We start from the raw sequence: 17,649 nt of genomic DNA, 5'->3' as shown, positions 1-17,649 counted from the left end.
TGAGAGTTTAAACTCTTTAGGTATGAATGCTCTTGTCAAACCTCAAAAGACTCTGAAAAAATATAATTACTTGTATAAAATTCATGTAATCATTGCTAAAAATCATTATCATAATATTAACATTTATAAGTAGTAGCAAGGTTTATAAATACTTTTTAAAAAGTAATGGAGTGCTAGTGAGATGGCTCAGAGGATAAAGCTGCATTCCAGCAAGCCTGGGGACCTGATTTCTGTCACAGGGGCCCACATGGTAGAATGAGAGAAGCCAATGCTGTGCTCTAGCATGGGTGTGCCCACAAATGCTAGCTCAAGCTAACACACCACACACACACACACACACACACACACACACACACACACACACGCTTTTAAACTTGTGTGTGGTGGTAAGGGTTAAGTTCAGGACAGCATGCTTGCTAGGTGGGTATTTGGTCTGAGTTGTATCTCTAGCCAAAGATATAAAGGCACAATAGCTACCTCTTCTCAGATCACTAACCCTCACATTACCAATGCTGTGTCCATGGTCCAGCAGAGTTAAATCATCTACTCCTTTATGACTCTGAGCCTGAGCTTCTGAACTTCTCTGTGCCCAGCAGCATTTACACATCAGGGGAACTCTAAGAACTAAATGAGTGAGGCATGTGCAGTGCCATCCATAGGGCAGCATGAGGTCTTCGCAAAAACAGATCCAGGTAAGCATTTGTTTCAGCAAAGCATCTATGAATAGGCTAACCTAACTTTACAAACCACAATATAACTACAAACCACTGTGAGCACAGATAAGAGTAAAATTAAGAAAACATAGAGTAAGGAATTAGGGCTGGCAAGATGGTTAAGGACAAAATGAACTTGCTATACTAGGCTGATGACCTATGTTCAACCCTGGGAAGCCACCGTGGAAGGACACTAGTAACAGGAGAGAGCCAAGTCCTGAAAGTTGTCCCTGACCTCCATGCACTGTGCACTCCCCTACAATAACAATAATTAAATTTAAATTTAAACAAACAAACAAACATACAAAAAAAAACAGGACTAATGAGATAGCTCACTGGATGAAAGTTCTTGATGCCAGGCCTGACCATCTAAGTTCAATACCTAGGACCCAAAGAGTGGAGAGAACCAACTCCCAAAAGTTGAACTACACACACACACTTGAATTTGTTTTATAAGGTGTAGGTTGGTTGGGGGTTGGTGAAGTGACTCAGCTGGTCAGGGCGCTTCCCAGGCCTGACGACTTGATTTTTGACTCCTGGGACCCACACGGTGAAGGAGAAAACCAGCGCCCATGACCTGCCCTCTGACGTCCACATATTTGAGTGAACACACAAAGCAAATAAGTGAAATGTAATAATCTTTAAGAAATTAAACTTCCTACATAGTAAGGATATCTCTGGGGATCTGGAGAGATGGCTCAAAGGTTAAGAACACTGGTTGCTCTTTCAGAGGATTTATATTCAATTCCTAGCACCCAAATGGTTGCTCATGTCCCTCTGTAACTCCAGTTCCAGGAGGCTGGACACTCTCTTTTGACCTCTGTGAGCATCAGACATGCACATGGTGCACACACACACACACACACACACACACACATTAAACGCTAAAGAGGGGTATTTGACTTTCAACACTTTTTTTCTCTCACACTCCAGTGTGGTTTTCTAGCTATGATGGGAACCAAGTCCCTGCTCACACTTTGTGAGTGTGCTCTAAGTTGTCACTGGTAAACTCACATGTGAGTGTGCTCTAAGTTGTCACTGGTAAACTCACATGTGAGTGTGCTCTAAGTTGTCACTGGTGAACTCACATGTGAGTGTGCTCTAGGTTGTCACTAGTAAACTCACATGTGAGTGTGCTCTAGGTTGTCACTAGTAAACTCACATGTGAGTGTGCTCTAGGTTGTCACTGGTAAACTCACATGTGAGTGTGCTCTAGGTTGTCACTGGTAACACCTCCCAAACACTTCCTCTTCCTGCACACACTTCCCTTTGTTCAGGCAGCTGGAAGGTTTTTTTTGGTTCACTTTTAATTTTTTTAAATTTATTCCATCTTACCCTCCCCTCCACTCCTCTCAGTTCCCACATGACCTCTCCTCTCCACCAGAGCCATTGTTCCTCCAGTTCCCTTCAGAAAAGAGTAGACATTCTAGGGATATCAACTGAACATATCATAACAAGATGCAATAAGACTAGGCACAAACAAATCCACATATCAAGGCTGGGCAAGACAACCCAGTAGGAGGAAAAGGGTTCCAAGGCAGAGTCAGATTCCCTGGACTTACACGTTAGGAATCTCAAAAAACAACAAAACAAACAAAACAGCAAGCTACACAACTATAACATGTGCAGAGAACTTAGTGCAGACCCATTCAGGTTCCATGATTTCAGTCTCTGTGAGCCCCCAATGAGCCCTGTTTAGTTGATTTTGTGGGCTATCTTCTCCTGGTGTCCTCAGCCCCTCTGGTTCCTATAATCCTTCCTCCCTTTCTTCTGTGAAGTTCCCTGAGCTCTGCTTAATGTTTGGCTCTAGGTCTCTGATCTGCTCCTATCAGCTGTCAGAAAAAGCCTCGGGTGATGATTGGTCTTGACATAGATCTATGAGTATAGCAGAATATCTTAGGATAGAGTTCTTAGACTACAATTAATAGGCCAAAGAATATGAATCTTTTATGAATGTCATCAAATTATTTTGCAGAAAGGCTAAATGAATACATACACTCACTTTTAATTCACCATTGTGATGCTGCCATCTGGTCCCATAACTAGTATTTGAAAATTTTGATATGATTTAAAGTTTGAATGTGTCCAGTATAGTAATAAGGACACAAGTACTTAAGTGAATACACAAGACAGAGCTAGGCCAAGGTTCCATACACCCCAGATGTTTAACCCTCTGAGAAATTCCAAGGCACCACAAACAGAACATGCGGGTGTTAGTTTCTCTGCTTCTAGCTCCTGACAGCGACCTGGGCAAGAAGAAAGTTTTTGTACTCAACAGTTTTGATTTGTTCTTCCTGGAAGCATTGTGGTACAAGACATGCTTGTCACATGCTACTGACGGGCTATAGTCTCTGGAATGTTCTCAAGAGTCCTCACTCATTTTAAACTGGAATTTCTTGTCTTTTCCCTATTAAGGGTGGTCTTTATATCTTTTCAACACATGATTTTATTCAGTGTTTAAGTGATTTTTGTGGGTTTGGCTTCATTTTTGTGTTGGTGTCTTTTGACATAAACATTTTAATTTTAATAAATGTTATTCATCCTTCCTGTGTTGCTTATGCTAGTAAAATATAGTAACATCTAAAGTCAGGAAGAGGGCTTAGCTCTTTCCTTTAGGGATTAAATTCATGTTGGCTAAATTTTGCATATTACCTTCAGTATGAGGAAGGAATCCAATCTCATTCATTGTATATGGATATCCCACCATTTGCAGAAAGGATTACCCATTCCTCTATTGAATCATTTTAGTGCCTCTATGGAGCATCACTTTGAAGTAGGGATGTGGCTCAGTGGTAGAGCACATGCTTTTTAGGTATAAAAGCCCTGGGTTCAGTACCCAGCACACACATCATCACCTCCTAAATGGAACCACTACATGTTTGCTTATCTTATGGCTTTGGGAACACCCCAAGTTCTCAGGACTACAAATGGTTAGAGAATTATTCCTACCCCAGTAATCAACTTGTCTGCCCTGATGTAAGGGTCTTACTCCAGTTCAGTACACCAAGGGTAAAAATGTGACTTATCCATTGTTTTAAAGATAATTTTGACAATCCTACATCTTTAAGCTTTCACATGAATTTAAGGGTCTGACAAAAATTTGGCTCAGTTCAGGAATTACAGGGAGTCTTTAGATCATAAGGAAGCAATGACTGTGTCTTTCTAACCAGTTCATAACCAGGAGGCTGTGTTCCTCCTTCATCCTTTTCCAAAGACTTGCACACCGCACCATGTGTGCTTCATGACTTGTGCATGTCACCATGTGTGCTTTACGATTTCTGTGTTGCACTTGTAGACTAATGGAACTGTTTTCCCTGTGGGGTTACCATTGCAAATGAGGAGATATTTAGCGGATTTGAGTTTGCAACCATGCAGAACTCACTTCTTCGTGATAGTTTCTTGGCTGATGCCTTCCAGTCTTCTACACCCAACCACACAGCAGCTAAAGATGGAGATTTTCACCACTCTCACATGATGGCACTTTGTTGAAGAGTGGCTCCACGGAACACCTCATGCTGCCATTCCAGAGTAGGCCTCTGCTGTTGATTTAATAGAGTGCAGGGCCTCATGCATACTAGGAACTGCTTTACCCCCAAACCCAGCCTTTTAAATTCTAATACAAATTGAATTGTATTAGATACAATATAACATATAACATGAAATTAGGAGGATGGAAGGGACTCTAATTTTAATTTAAATGAAGCGATTTTATGCTTTTTGAAAGTATTTTTGTTCTCTTAATAAAAGAAACTGAACTAAATTTAGGAAAATGAACTATAAAGAATTTAAAAGCACAAAGAGGACTGGGCGTGTGGAAGAGAACTAGGAAAAGTGGGGGAAGGCCGTAGGAAAGACAAAGAAATTTCAACAAAGTATGAATGACAGTATTAAAAGGAATGCCAGAACTTTATATGCTAACCTTAAAAATTAACTTTAAGGTTTTTAAGATAGTGGAAAATTATTCTCTAACCAGCAAAGCTAAGTATTATTTTGACCATTTAGATGTTTGTATTCATTAGTACAAAGATTAAATTAGTAAACCATGGGTAGCCTAGAGATTCTGGATATTTTTTGTAATGTTGGTTGATTGATAGCAGGGGTAAGGAATGGGGAGGAGTGCCTGCCATGGTATCTTGCTAGTGAGGCTAGAACCCTTACCCACTGAGCTGGCAGTCCAAACCTGGATATTCTTAAGTAGTAATTTGAAGAGTCTTTACAAAGGTTGCTGCCACTGGCCTGGTCGGAAAGATTATTTATTCCTAAGAATCACTTATGAGCAGTTAGTCAGGCAAACACCAGGCAAAACACTTAAAGTAAATGTGTTGTGCTCAGATGTCTGTCATTGAAGAACCACATTTCTAAGCTAGTTTGTTTACACATCAAAACCACTCAGACCTTTTCCTTCAAAATGAATGGTCTTCAAAATAAATTTAGTTCTTCATCTTTAAAGCATTGAACACACTAAGCTTTGTGTTTCTTGTGCTGTCCTAACCAGTTTTATATCATGTTGCATAAGAGAGAAGGAGAAAGACTTTGGAATCCAGAAAATTATTATAAGTCAAGTCAATTAATTTTCCTCATCTTGGAGCTCAATACTTTGAAAGACTAGATAGTATTCTCACTGTGTATGTTCATGGAGACTAAAAACCTCCCAAGCCCTTGGAGCCTCATCAGATTTAGAATGAAATTACATTATTTTGGTTTCCATTCTGCTCCAGTCTTCTGTCAAAAGTCATTTGTTTCCCCAAACAATATGTATCTCAAAGCAACTAAATCACAGAAGAGATTGTGGGTAAAGGGTTATCATGCTAACAATGCAGCCACTTTCTTGTTCATGAAAACACACAAAGCTACACTCTAATCAGCAAACCTTCAGTGTTTGCCCAGTGAACTTGAGTCACAGATTTTAGATGTATCATCCACACCATGGTATAAACACTTAAATCTGAGTGGCCTGTGCTCATTGTAGACCAGAATTTAAAATACTACAGTTCTGTCCTGGATGCTTCACAGAGATTTTATATTCCTCATAAGAAAAGGAATGGCACCAGGAGGTAAGCTTTTCTTCAAGAATATCACACAGGAATCCCAAGATGACACTATCTATCCAAGGCTTCTGGCCCCTAGCACATCCAGCACAGACTGGAGTGATAATTAATCACAAAACCAAACCTATGATTTTTCAATGAATACTAAAGAAAAGTGAACCAGGGAGTAGTTTAGAATGTGGCTAAATCCAGAAATGTGTTTCCTAATTAGCATAAAAGGATCAAAAGTCCCCTTTATATTCAGCTCATATAGACAAACATGAAGCTATGCTGCAGACTGTGAAGAGACACCAGAGAGGCTAAAAATGTTCTAAATTTGCCTAGATAATGGAAGATTACAAAAAAAACAAGCAAAACTCACAGTAAATGCCGGCCCATTGTTAGATGCCACGACAGTATGATCTTCGTCATGTAACTTTACCGAGAGCTCCCACTTAGCCACATCAGGCCTAATAACTGGTACTCTGAAGCAGAAAGAAAGAAAAAGAGTTAATTATATTTTATTCTCTATCAATAAACTAATTTCCTCTAACACTGATGTATGGAATAAGAGAGTTGAGGACCACACTTCACATTTCATTGCACTAAACCCACCCTTGGACTAAGCAGCTTCCAGATATAAATGGAGAGATTTTTAAAAGGCAGACACTCAAAAAACAACAGCCATCAGTCTGCTGTAATTGTGGAACCACTCCCTCTTCTGTGGGGGCATTCATGCCATCCTTGCCCCGTGTTCTGAACCTGAATTGTGGAATTGTGATAGTCCTTCATAAGTTACTCTTTTTTAAGTATTATTATTTTTTGCTAACTACTCAAGCTATTTTTCAATTACAGTAAAATAATCACGGTGACAAATGTGCTAAGTTTCTAAGACAGAAATTAATCAGTCAACATAACGTGGTGTAGGAACTTGGGGCTTGTTTGCTCTTCCTATTTGATACGACTAATAATGTAGTAAAGAATGAAGGTGGTGAGAGCTAAGAGAATAAAGGTGCTTCCATGGCCTGAGGACCTACATTCAGTCCCTGGAATCTACAGATAACAGGAGAGAAAGGATTCCAGGTTACTCTCTGACACTTCCCACCTCTGTACACACAGGCACATACATACACACAATAATAATAAAGTTTATTTCTTTAAAAAGAATGCTTTACTTGTAAAACTATATAGAATATTCCCCCATAGTGTGAAATTGGAAAAAAAAAACTACCTTAGCATATCAGCTAGACTAAAACCATGAAGAGAAAACTAAGCTTCAGTAAACTGTGTAACTTGCAACTTCATAAACACTAAGTGACTGGCACCATGCCATGGAACACCAGGCAGGGACAGTCATGGTTTCCATCTTGTGCACAGCCTATGTCTTCTGTCTTCTCTAGTCCTGGCTTTCCAGTAAGTCCTGGAATCCACCCAAGGCTGTCGAAGCTCTGAACAAAGCTAGTCTTATCATATAAATGTATGGTTGGTATTACATGGAGCAGAAAATGTAGGTCAAGCTACCAGGAAAGAAATACAAAATTTTCCTACAATTTTGTTTTAAAAAGTAAGGAGTTCAGAATTAAAACCTAGGGTCACACATTTATATTCTTCTTATCTTTGAAGTATTATTAACACTAGCACCTTTTAGTATCTAGGCTCTAGCTTCAGTCATGGACCTAAAATTAATATTGCAGGTTATATTTTCATTCAAGCCTCTCAAATTTCAAAAGAATGTATATTATCTGGTATTTTAAAAAAATCATAGTGATAACAACTGTGATGCTTAAGTCCCCTCTAGTTACAGGCTGGTGACGGGGGGGCTAACAGGTGAAGAGACTGTTTGTATTGGACAGGCCACTTCATATGTTTAATGATGACTATCTTAAATCCTACAAAAGAAAACAAGAGAAGCAAAAACCACTTGGAAGACACTGTTGGGTGATCAGAGGGCAGAGCTTCATAGAGAAGAGTGAGAGTAAGCAAGAGTTCCTAAGGACAAGGCCTGCAAGCATGGGAGGAGAGAAGAAAGGGAGGCAATGGCTATGTCAAGGCAGCAGGAGTGTTCCTGTGCCTACTGCCTCACTCCGCACCTGTATCCCATGGGCACTGTCACATCCATGTCTCCCCACTGGACTAAGGGGCTGAAAAAATGTTCAACATCCTTAATCATCAGGGAAATGCAAATCAAAACAACCTTGAGATTTCACCTCACTCCAGTCAGAATGGCTAAGATCAAAAATTCAGGTGACAGCAGATGCTGGCAAGGGTGTGGAGAGAGAGGAACACTCCTCCATTGCTGGTACGATTGCAAGCTTGTACAACCACTCTGGACCAGTCTGGCGGTTCCTCAGAAAGTTGGACATAGTACTACCAGAAGGTCCAGCAATACCTCTCCTGGGCACATAACCAGAAGATGTTCCAACTGATAATAAGAACACATGCTCCACTATGTTCATAGCAGCCATATTTATATTAGCCAAAAGCTAGAAAGAACCCAGATGTCTGTCAACAGAGGAATGGATACAGAAAATGTGGTACAGTTACTCAATGAAGTATTACTCAGTTATTACAAACAATGAATTTATGAAATTCTTAGACAAATGGATGTATCTGGAGGATATCATCCTTAGTGAGGTAACCCAATCACAAAAGAAGTCACTTGATATGCACTCACTGATAAGTGGATATTAGCCCAGAAACTTAGAATACCCAAGATACAATTTGAAAAACACAAGAAAATAAAAAATGAAGAACAAAGTGTGGACACTTCATTCCTCCTTAGAATAGGGAACAAAACACCCATGGAAGGAGTTACAGAGACAAAGTTTGGAGCTAAGACGAAAGGATGGACCATCGAGAAACTACCCCACCCAGGGATCTATCCCATAATCAGCCACCAAACCCAGACACTATTGCATATGCCAGCAAGATTTTGCTGAAAGGACCCTGATATAGCTGTCTCGAGTGAGGCTATGCAGTACCTGGCAAATACAGAAGTGGATGCTCACAGTCATCTATCTATAGGATGGAACACAGGGCCCCCAATGAAGGAGCTAGAGAAAGTACCCAAGGAGCTGAAGGGGTCTGCAACCCTATAGGTGGAACAACAATACGAACTAACCAGTACCCCCAGAGCTCGTGTCTCTAGCTGCATATGTAGCAGAAGATGGCCTAGTCGGCCATCATTGGGAAGAGAGGCCCCTTGGTATTGCAAACTTTATATGCCCCAGTACAGGGGAATGCCAGGGCCAAGAAGTGGGAGTGGATTGATTGGGTAGGGAAGCAAGGCAGGGGGAGGGTATAGGGAACTTTCAGGATAGCATTTGAAATGTAAATAAATATCTAATTTAAAAAAAGAATTACAGATACTTCATATTTTTATTTGTTGACTTAAGTTTTTTCTAGTGCTGTGATGAACCCAAGGCTCCAAGCCTGCTAGGCAAGAATTCTACCACTGAGCCCAGTGCATTCATCGGGAAGAGCTAGGGAGCCACATAAATGACAGAGAGAAGTTCCAAGATCGCCCTGGATTTGTCTCCTCGCTAGGATACATTCCTTGCCCAAACCCCAAGTGGTAAGATGTCCATTCTCCCAGGACCACTATGTAACTTGGCTTTCCTACATGTTTGTTTTCTTTGATACTAAAACTACACACTTGCTGCTCATGACAATTCCATGGTATTCGACTTCACACCAAGCTAATTCTTAATTGAACTACTTACCATTCAAGCCCTTAAAGGGAAAGTCCCATTCTTTGTACCTTATTCTTTTCCTGATTACTCTGGCTTGTGTCTGATTGGACCAGATCCTTTTAATTAAGCCAAACAAACAGGAGGCAGAGGACCAAGCAAACTGATTATGAACCAGGCTCTGCTGCCCCACAGACGTAGTATGAGCTCTTCCTACACTTCTGACCTTGAACACATTGACAGAATGTATTTCCTTTCATAAAACATTAAAATAACAATGGAATCAGCATTGTCAGACACACTGTCAGAGGACTGGATGGAGGCAGGCAAAGGTAACAAGATGACCACTCCCTGGTCTCTCAGTTTTGGAGACTGAACTCTTTCCATCACAAAGCTTTGGACTCCCTCTTCTCAGCCTCACAATTTCCAAGGAGGGGATTCGCACCCTCTTAAACTGTCTCAATAGTGATGTAATTTTTCTGTCTTCCTTCCACTTAGTCAGAACTACATGCTATGGAATTTTCTAAAATTGAGTGACAACAGTCCTTGAGAGCAAAGGTCCTTTCCAATGAAGCAGCCGTCTTTTGCCTGTAGAGGCAGGGGATGTCACTGATCCTAATGTCCTGTGCTAGCCCAGAACTTTTTCCCACAGAAAACGATCCTGCAGATGGTGACGAGACATAGCCGGCTCTCCTCAGGACCCGGCCACTATTTATTTTTCCAGTGCTTTATTTTGATCCACATCTGTTTCATATACATTGTAGCTTGTCCCAGGAGGGACCTTATGGAAGAACACAGGCTTCTGAGAGAAAGTCCAGAGGTTCATGTCTCAGCTCCTTTTCTCCTCAGCAATGCACTTGAGAACCCACATCCCTGAACCTGTAAGAGGGGTTCCCACAGAGACAAGGGGGTGAATGGAAGCCCAGCTTCCTCTGACCTTGAAGTCCTGGAGTAGCACTCTCCTAACAAGATCTAAGGCACTTTGTTAAGAGAAGAGAAGAAAGCAGTTCCATTGAGAAGCAAGACTCCAGGAGCCAAAAAGAACAAAAAACATGGTCCCTGGGCACGGTTAGCACTAGGGTTTTGTCTGGCTTTACATGGGTTTAAAGGTGGCTTGATTCTGTTTGGTGAATAGACCAGATAGTTTGGGCATTTATGCTAGTTATTCAGCCATACAATTTTGCACTAAAATCTGGTTCTACATAATTGCTAAGAGAACAGTAATATAATTACTGTGAAACACTAATTTCAATTCAAAAAGCATGAACATGGTAGAAATAACTACTACCTAAAGTTATATTTCAAATAAAAAAAGAATTATATCTGTTGATACAACTCAAAACGGTTCAAAATGGGTTATAAAGTTCAGGGTAGATCACTTGCAGAGTAGATACCAGGCTCTGGATGTCAGCCATCAAGGAGAGAAAAAAAGCCAAGGGAAAATAATTACAAGCCATCCTGAAAGGTGGGGAGGTGCTTCGGTCACCCTAGTGAAGCACATTCTGTGGGGATGGCTGCCGTCAGACCTTGGACAACTTAAGCTGCACGTTCAAATCTGAAACCCTGACTTCAGATGGTAAATAACCAAACCCAGTAATGAGGGATGACATACCAGTAGCTCAAAACCAAATCACAGCTGTGCCCAAGTCTGTCCATTTCCATTACCAGCCTGACAGCAAGAGTCAAACTGATTAGGAAAACCCACCTTTTCCATATCTTACAGAGAAAAACTGGCAACTGACTTTTAGTAATTTCAATAGACATTACAATACACATAACTTAGCAAACACACACACACACACACACACACACACACAAATGATAAATGTGCACAGCTACTAACAGAAACTTCCAACATTTCACAGACTTCAAACTCAGGCAGTGGCCATCTCAAAGCATTCTGTCAGACAGTAATGACTGGCACTACCCATTAGAACAGGGAGAATAGTGAAAGAACCATGAAGAACTGGCTCTCCATAACTTCCCCAGCAGGTGGACTATAAACTGATGCAGAATAATCTTCTGAATTCCAAAACCACCGAGGTCAGTTTCTGCATGCAAATCTTGGTAGGAAGAAAAGGGCCCTCATAAAGTGGGCCATTCATCTGAACCCGGTTCAGAAAATTTCCAGTGTGGCACAAAGCTATGTCATGCAAGCACGGAGATGTATTCAGCAGGGGTAGACAGACATAGATACAGGCAGACTACAAAGGAGCCCTCCCATGGCTCATGAATAAGTCGAGGAAATGATCAGGAAAAAAGTGGGGGGAGAGACAGAAAGATGTTTAGACAGATGGCCCACTTGAAATGCCTGAGATAGGGCAAAAGCAATTTTAATGAAACTTTAGATCTATCACATGATTTTTTTTCTTATTTTCCTCAACTGTAGAGGAAAAGAAAACAATTCCAAGGAAGACAGAAACTCAGCCATGTGCTGAAAACCCCATGTTCAGCAAGTTCAGACAGAAAAGGGGTCAGAAGCATGAGTTTTCGTAGTACAATAAATTCATATAAAAATTTTTCACAAAATCATCAGCTATCAAAATGAATAGAAAAAAGCATGGAACAAACACATTAAAGGAATTTTAAACAGAGATCTACTGCCAAGCCAAACAAAAATCTATGCCTTATTATGTGAGAACTTACAACAGGGTAACCTTAAAGTTCATCACTGCGTGCGAAGACAGATAAAAGTAACTTTCAGAGAACCCTTCAAAGCCAGAAACAGGCATGTGTGTAGATCAAGATCCACCTACATGCAATTTAAAAATGTGTGCATCCAACACATGACACAATACCAAAGCCTGTCACAAAACTGTCCTGAGACATCATCGAGTTTAGTGTGAGCATCACAGATAATCAGACAAGTGACAGATAGTCTAGTACTGAATGTATCACTACAATCCTACAATTATTCATAGATGCAAATCCTACTTTCTTCCTCCACTGCAAAGTGTGTGTGCTTCTCCTAGACGTGGGACACATGAGTCAGGAAAGCAACCCAGGCTGGTTGGCACCACTGCAAGCCTCACCCGTTGACCAAGTGTAAGCCTGTGAACAGTCTGTGGCCTCCATATGATGGAAACTCACTGTGCCTTGTTTTCTTATCTGTAAGAATGTCTAATTTGTATGAGGATGAGAGGAGATAAGATGTGAAGCACTTGGGGTATTACTGTGCAGTAAGGGTCCAGTGTCCACAAGCATCCATCAGGGTCTGCTACAGAAATCTGAAAATGCTCCATTGTCTCAGCAATACTGCACATCTTTTTGAAAGGAGTGATAGATAGATATGTAAAGGACACCTGGCTGCCCTGTTATAACAGCCATAATATGGATCCTGCAAGGTGTCTGTCATTATTAATGTTCTCTTCTTGATGGGATTCAAAATCCCCAAGGTAGCATATCTCTGAATGAGTCTATGAGGGTACTTCAGAGAACTGTGACTGAGGAGGGAAGACCTATCCTGAATATAGGTAGCCCCAAGGTCTGAGAGGAAAGCAAGCCAATCAAGACAATTCAGCTTTCTGCTGCCCGACTGAGAGTGTACTGTAACCTCACACTCCTGCCACCATGCCTTGCCAATCATGCCAGACTCTCCTCTCAAAGTGTAAGTCAAAATAGCTCCCTCTTTCTTCAAGGAACTTTGGTCAGCTATTCTGTTGCAGCAATAACTAAGAATACAGTGGCCACTAATATAAGAAAAAAAAAGATGTGATACATACATGATATTCTGTCATCTGCAGCAACGGGAATAGAACAGAGAACAGTAGCTGAAACAAAACAGTTACCAAAAGACAGATACCAAATGAGCTCGCACATCAGAGGCAAACAGCTAGGCTTCATGAATGAATACTGAAAGCCAGAAAGTCAGGTGGAAAGGGGGATTGAATGACAAGGTGCCAAACAGTTATACGGGAAGAGTCACCAGAGGGCTGGGTAACAGGTACCAAATACAGTTATAGAGGAGGAGTACTTGTGCATTTTATACCATGGAGGGATGACTGGAAGATAACCACTGGAAGGATCCCAGCACAGGGAAACAGAAGGCTTTTTTTTTTTCCCAGACAGGGTTTCTCACTGTGTAGCCCTGGCTGTCCTAGAACTCAATCTGTAAACCAGACTGGCCTTGAACTTATAGAGATCCTCCTGCCTCTGCCTCCAAGTGCTGGGACTAAAGGCATACAACACCACCACCCAACTGGAAACAAAGATATTTAAGATGTCAATGCTGGGCTAGAGAGATGACTCAGACATTAAAGGCTGGGCTCACAACCAAAAATGTAAGATGTCAATGCTAACTATCCTTTTAAGACCATTTTATGTGACATATATGTATCACATTATCACACAGCACTTACAGATAAAAGAAAACAAAATAATATGCAATTTACATAGTGAAATTCAGCAGTCTTCAGTCCCACCACCTGCCTTCCAGCCCTCCCACAGTTAATTATGGGTTATACTTGTCTGTTCCAAAGCCTCACTTCAGTGCATACTGAACATGTGTAGTATGGAATGAGCTTTTGTTCAATGTACTTCTGAATTCCTCTCTTGCTTATTGGAGGCTTTCTTCTACATAGCATGTTCCCTTGTACACATGCTAAAATTAGCTCCTCCTGCTGATAGGCATTGAGTTGTCTCCGTTTTAGATTTAGGGTGGATGTGAGGTGCCCGTTATTACTGTAAATGCCAAGGAGCTCCAGGCTGCCAGATGTGGTGCCAGATGTGGTGCTGAGAATGAAACTTAGGTCCTCAAGGAGACCATCAAGTGCTCTTACTGCTGAGCCACCTCTCCAGCCACTTAATCTCAGTCTTATGAAGACAATGCCCAAAGTATTTCTAACATTTCTTGCCCTCTTCACCCCTTTCCTTTTGTGACTCCTAACACGTGTGTGCTATCTTTCTTTATAATACTAAACTGTCTTCAACTTTTTAAAACATATTTGCTGAAATAAAATCTACATTTAAAACAAAACAAAACAAAACCCAAAATCCTGGGCCTGGACAACTCAGTGGTCAAAGTGCCTGCTGTGTGAGCAAAAGGACTGAAGCTTGGAGCCCCAGAACTAACACTAGCCAAGTGGGCATAGAGGCAGGCCCACCTGTGATCCCAGGGCTCAGGAAAAGAAAGGATCTCCATAGCAACCTGGCTAGGAAGACTAGCTCTATCAGAGAAATCTGGGTTTGATTGAGAGGCCCTGCCTCAGAAGAGAAGGTGAAGGAACCATGAAGACAGATCCCTGACGTATGCTTCAGGTCTCTACAATGACATCCACTTATGTATGCCCAGACACATGCAAACACACATATACACACATGAAAAGAAAATACTCCTATATTTAAGGTACATAACTTGTAAGTTATGTGACACCCTTCTGTGCTTCAGTGTATGGAATTCCATTTTCTCTTTCTTCAGAATGAATAGACTACCATCCGCCTACCTTCTGAACTACCCATCCTTTCTTCTGTCACCGCCAGCCTGCTTTCCAGTGTCCCCAGAAAATTGGCCATGGCAGATACATTGTACAACTGGAATTTCACTTCCTGCATTCTTATCGCTTCCATTCCCATGCTAAACGGCATTTCAATTCTCTCATTTGTTCTTTAAAACCTGAAACAATTAAGTCCTACTTTAAAGTTCTTACCCATGATTGTAACAGCTTCACATTCTCCTCACTGGTTTCTTCTGACTGCTTTTTCTATGAACTATGAGTCACCTTTATTCTTAACCTATATGACAAATCAACCTCCAGGGTAGGAGAGATACGGAAGGGGCTGCACATGTTATGTGATCTTCCTGAGTGGTCTCTATGACAGCAGGCACTGAAGTTACTGATTAATAATTGAAGTTGAAGGCTTACTTGCTTGTCATAGAAGGATGTGTCTATTTGCTTTTGTTCTTAATAAATCAAACATCCCAAACTGCTGATTCAAGCAACAGTCTTTTCTCCCAAGGGATAGCCCATCCAGGATTTTAATGGAAAGTTTGAAGTATTTACAAGACCTTCCAACTGGTAAGATTCAAAACTGCAAGCACATCATCAGCATATCTCTTACTATGCAACTCAAATTCAAGTTCTCTTCATTCATCATTCCAGCAAGTTCTCAATGCTGGGTTCCCTGGAGTCTTTATGCACATATATTTCAGAAGGCAGTAGTTAACTTGAGAGAAATGAATTTCCAATATGGAACTCTCCTGTGTGTTGCCATTTTGCCATGATATCCTGCTCAATGTCAAGAAGTTCTGGGGGCTGGAGAGATGGCTCAGAGGTTAAAAGCACTGGCTGCTCTTCCAGAGGTCCTGAGTTCAATTCCCAGTAACCACATGGTGGCTCACAACCATCTATAATGAAATCTGATGCCCTCTTCTGGTGTGTCTAAAGACAGCGACTGTGTACTAAAATAAATAAAATAAATAAATCTTTTAAAAGAAGAAGAAGAAGAAGAAGAAGAAGTAGTAGTAGTTCTGACAATCCTAAATGTCTTCTCTGAGGTATAAAATACTAGCTACTTATTTAATTTCTAGCCATTCTCTGATGCCTTTGGCAGTGACTAAACTATGGGGGAGGGGGGGAACCAGATGTGTACTTCACACGCTGTAGTTTCTGACAGACCTGCCTTGTAGGAACTATGAAGGAACTGATTTGGAAATGTATCTCTTTTAGGAAGCTTACAATATACATTTATACATATGTATATATCTGTGCTGCAGATCAAATACATGACCTGTTACATGGTAGATAAGTAGTTCTACCCTTAACTCCACTGTATGCCCCTGACTTCGATCCTTCTCCCCATTCATTTTGGTATCTACCAAGGAATGAACTCTTCTGATTACTGATATAATTTATGTGACAAATCATTATTCTCTTACTGAAAGCCAAAATGATACAATGGAAAAATGAAAGCATCTTCAACAAATGGTGCTGGACTAACTGGATGTCTACACATAAAAGAATGAAAATAGAGCTATACTTAATCACTCTGCATGAAACTCAAGTCCAAGTGGATCGAGGATCTCAACATAAAACCGGATACACTAAATTTCATGGAAGAGAAAGTGGGAAATACCCTTGAACGTTTTGGTACAGGAGACAATTTCCTAAACAGATCATCGATGGCTCATGCTCTAAGACCAGCAATTGATAAACAGGACTCATGAAACTGCAAAACTTCTGTAAGGCAAAAAACATGTCAATAGAACAAATAGACAGCCTACGGATTGGGAAAAGATCTTCAACAACCCTACATTTGCCAAAAGGCTAATATCCAAATTTTACAAAGAACTCAAGAAGTTAGACCAAAATGACCCAATTAAAAAGTGGGGTACAGAACTAAACAGAGAATTCTCAACAGAAGAATCTCAAATAGCCCAAGCAGCACTTAAAGAAATACTCAAATTCCCTAGTCATCAGAGAAATACAAATCAAAAAATCTCTGAGGTTCTATCTTATACCCAAAAGAATGGCTAAGATCAAAAACTCAATAGATAGCACATGCTGATAAGTATCTGGAGCAAGGGGAGAACTCCTACATTGCTGGTGGGGGTGCAAACTTGTACAACCTCTTTGGAAATCAATTTGGCAGTTTCTCAGAAAACTCAAATAGTTCTACCTCAAGACCCAGCTATATCACTCCTGGGAATATACCCAAAAGATATTCCAACATCCCACAAAGACACTTGCTCAACTATGTTCATAGCAGGTTTATTAGTAATAACCAGAAACTGTAAACAACCTAAAGTCCCTCAACAGAAGAGTGGATAAAGAAAACACGGTACAACTACGCAGTGGAGTACTATTAAGAAATTAAAAACAATGACATCATGAATTTGGCAGGCAAATGGATTGAACTTGAGAATATCATCCTAAGTGAGGTAGCCCAGACCCAAAAGGACATGCATGGTATGTACTCAATTATAAGTGCTTATTAGCCATAAAATGCAGGTACCATGTCACATTCCACAGATCCAAAGAAGCTAAACAAGAAGGGAGGCCCAAGTGAGGATGCTTGAATCTCACTCAGAAGAGGGAATAAAATAGTCATAAGAGGTGGATGAAAGGAGGGAACTGGGAGGGTGGGGGAAGGGATGGGGGTCCAGGATCAGGAGTGGGGAAGGACAGGAGAGATGGCTAGATTTTGTCAATGAAAATTAATGGAAAATTAATTTAGGAAGAAGGGTCGTGGGCTCGAGGATAAGAATTCCACAGGAAGGCCAAC

General features: G+C 40.8%; 1 protein-coding gene across 5 annotated transcripts in view; it reads right to left on the bottom strand.

Annotated features, from left to right (window-relative positions):
- The window catches only part of Pcca (propionyl-CoA carboxylase subunit alpha), a 411,727-nt gene that overhangs the window by 179,805 nt on the left and 214,273 nt on the right, over positions 1–17,649 (bottom strand). For all 5 annotated transcript variants that reach the window (XR_015044709.1, XM_085828899.1, XM_021182607.2 and 2 more), the window contains one exon: positions 6,123–6,225. Coding sequence is in view for 4 of the 5 variants with exons in the window: in XM_085828899.1 (XP_085685025.1) it covers positions 6,123–6,225 (103 nt within the window). In the remaining variant the exon portion in view is untranslated. The remainder of the gene's footprint in view (positions 1–6,122; positions 6,226–17,649) is intronic.

This window comes from Mus caroli, unplaced genomic scaffold, assembly GCF_978045245.1.
Source record: "Mus caroli unplaced genomic scaffold, Mus_caroli_1 scaffold_12, whole genome shotgun sequence".
NCBI classification, from domain to species: Eukaryota; Metazoa; Chordata; class Mammalia; order Rodentia; family Muridae; genus Mus; species Mus caroli.
The sequence above is the reverse complement of the archived record's forward strand: the minus strand, read 5'-3'. Positions and strand labels throughout refer to the sequence as shown.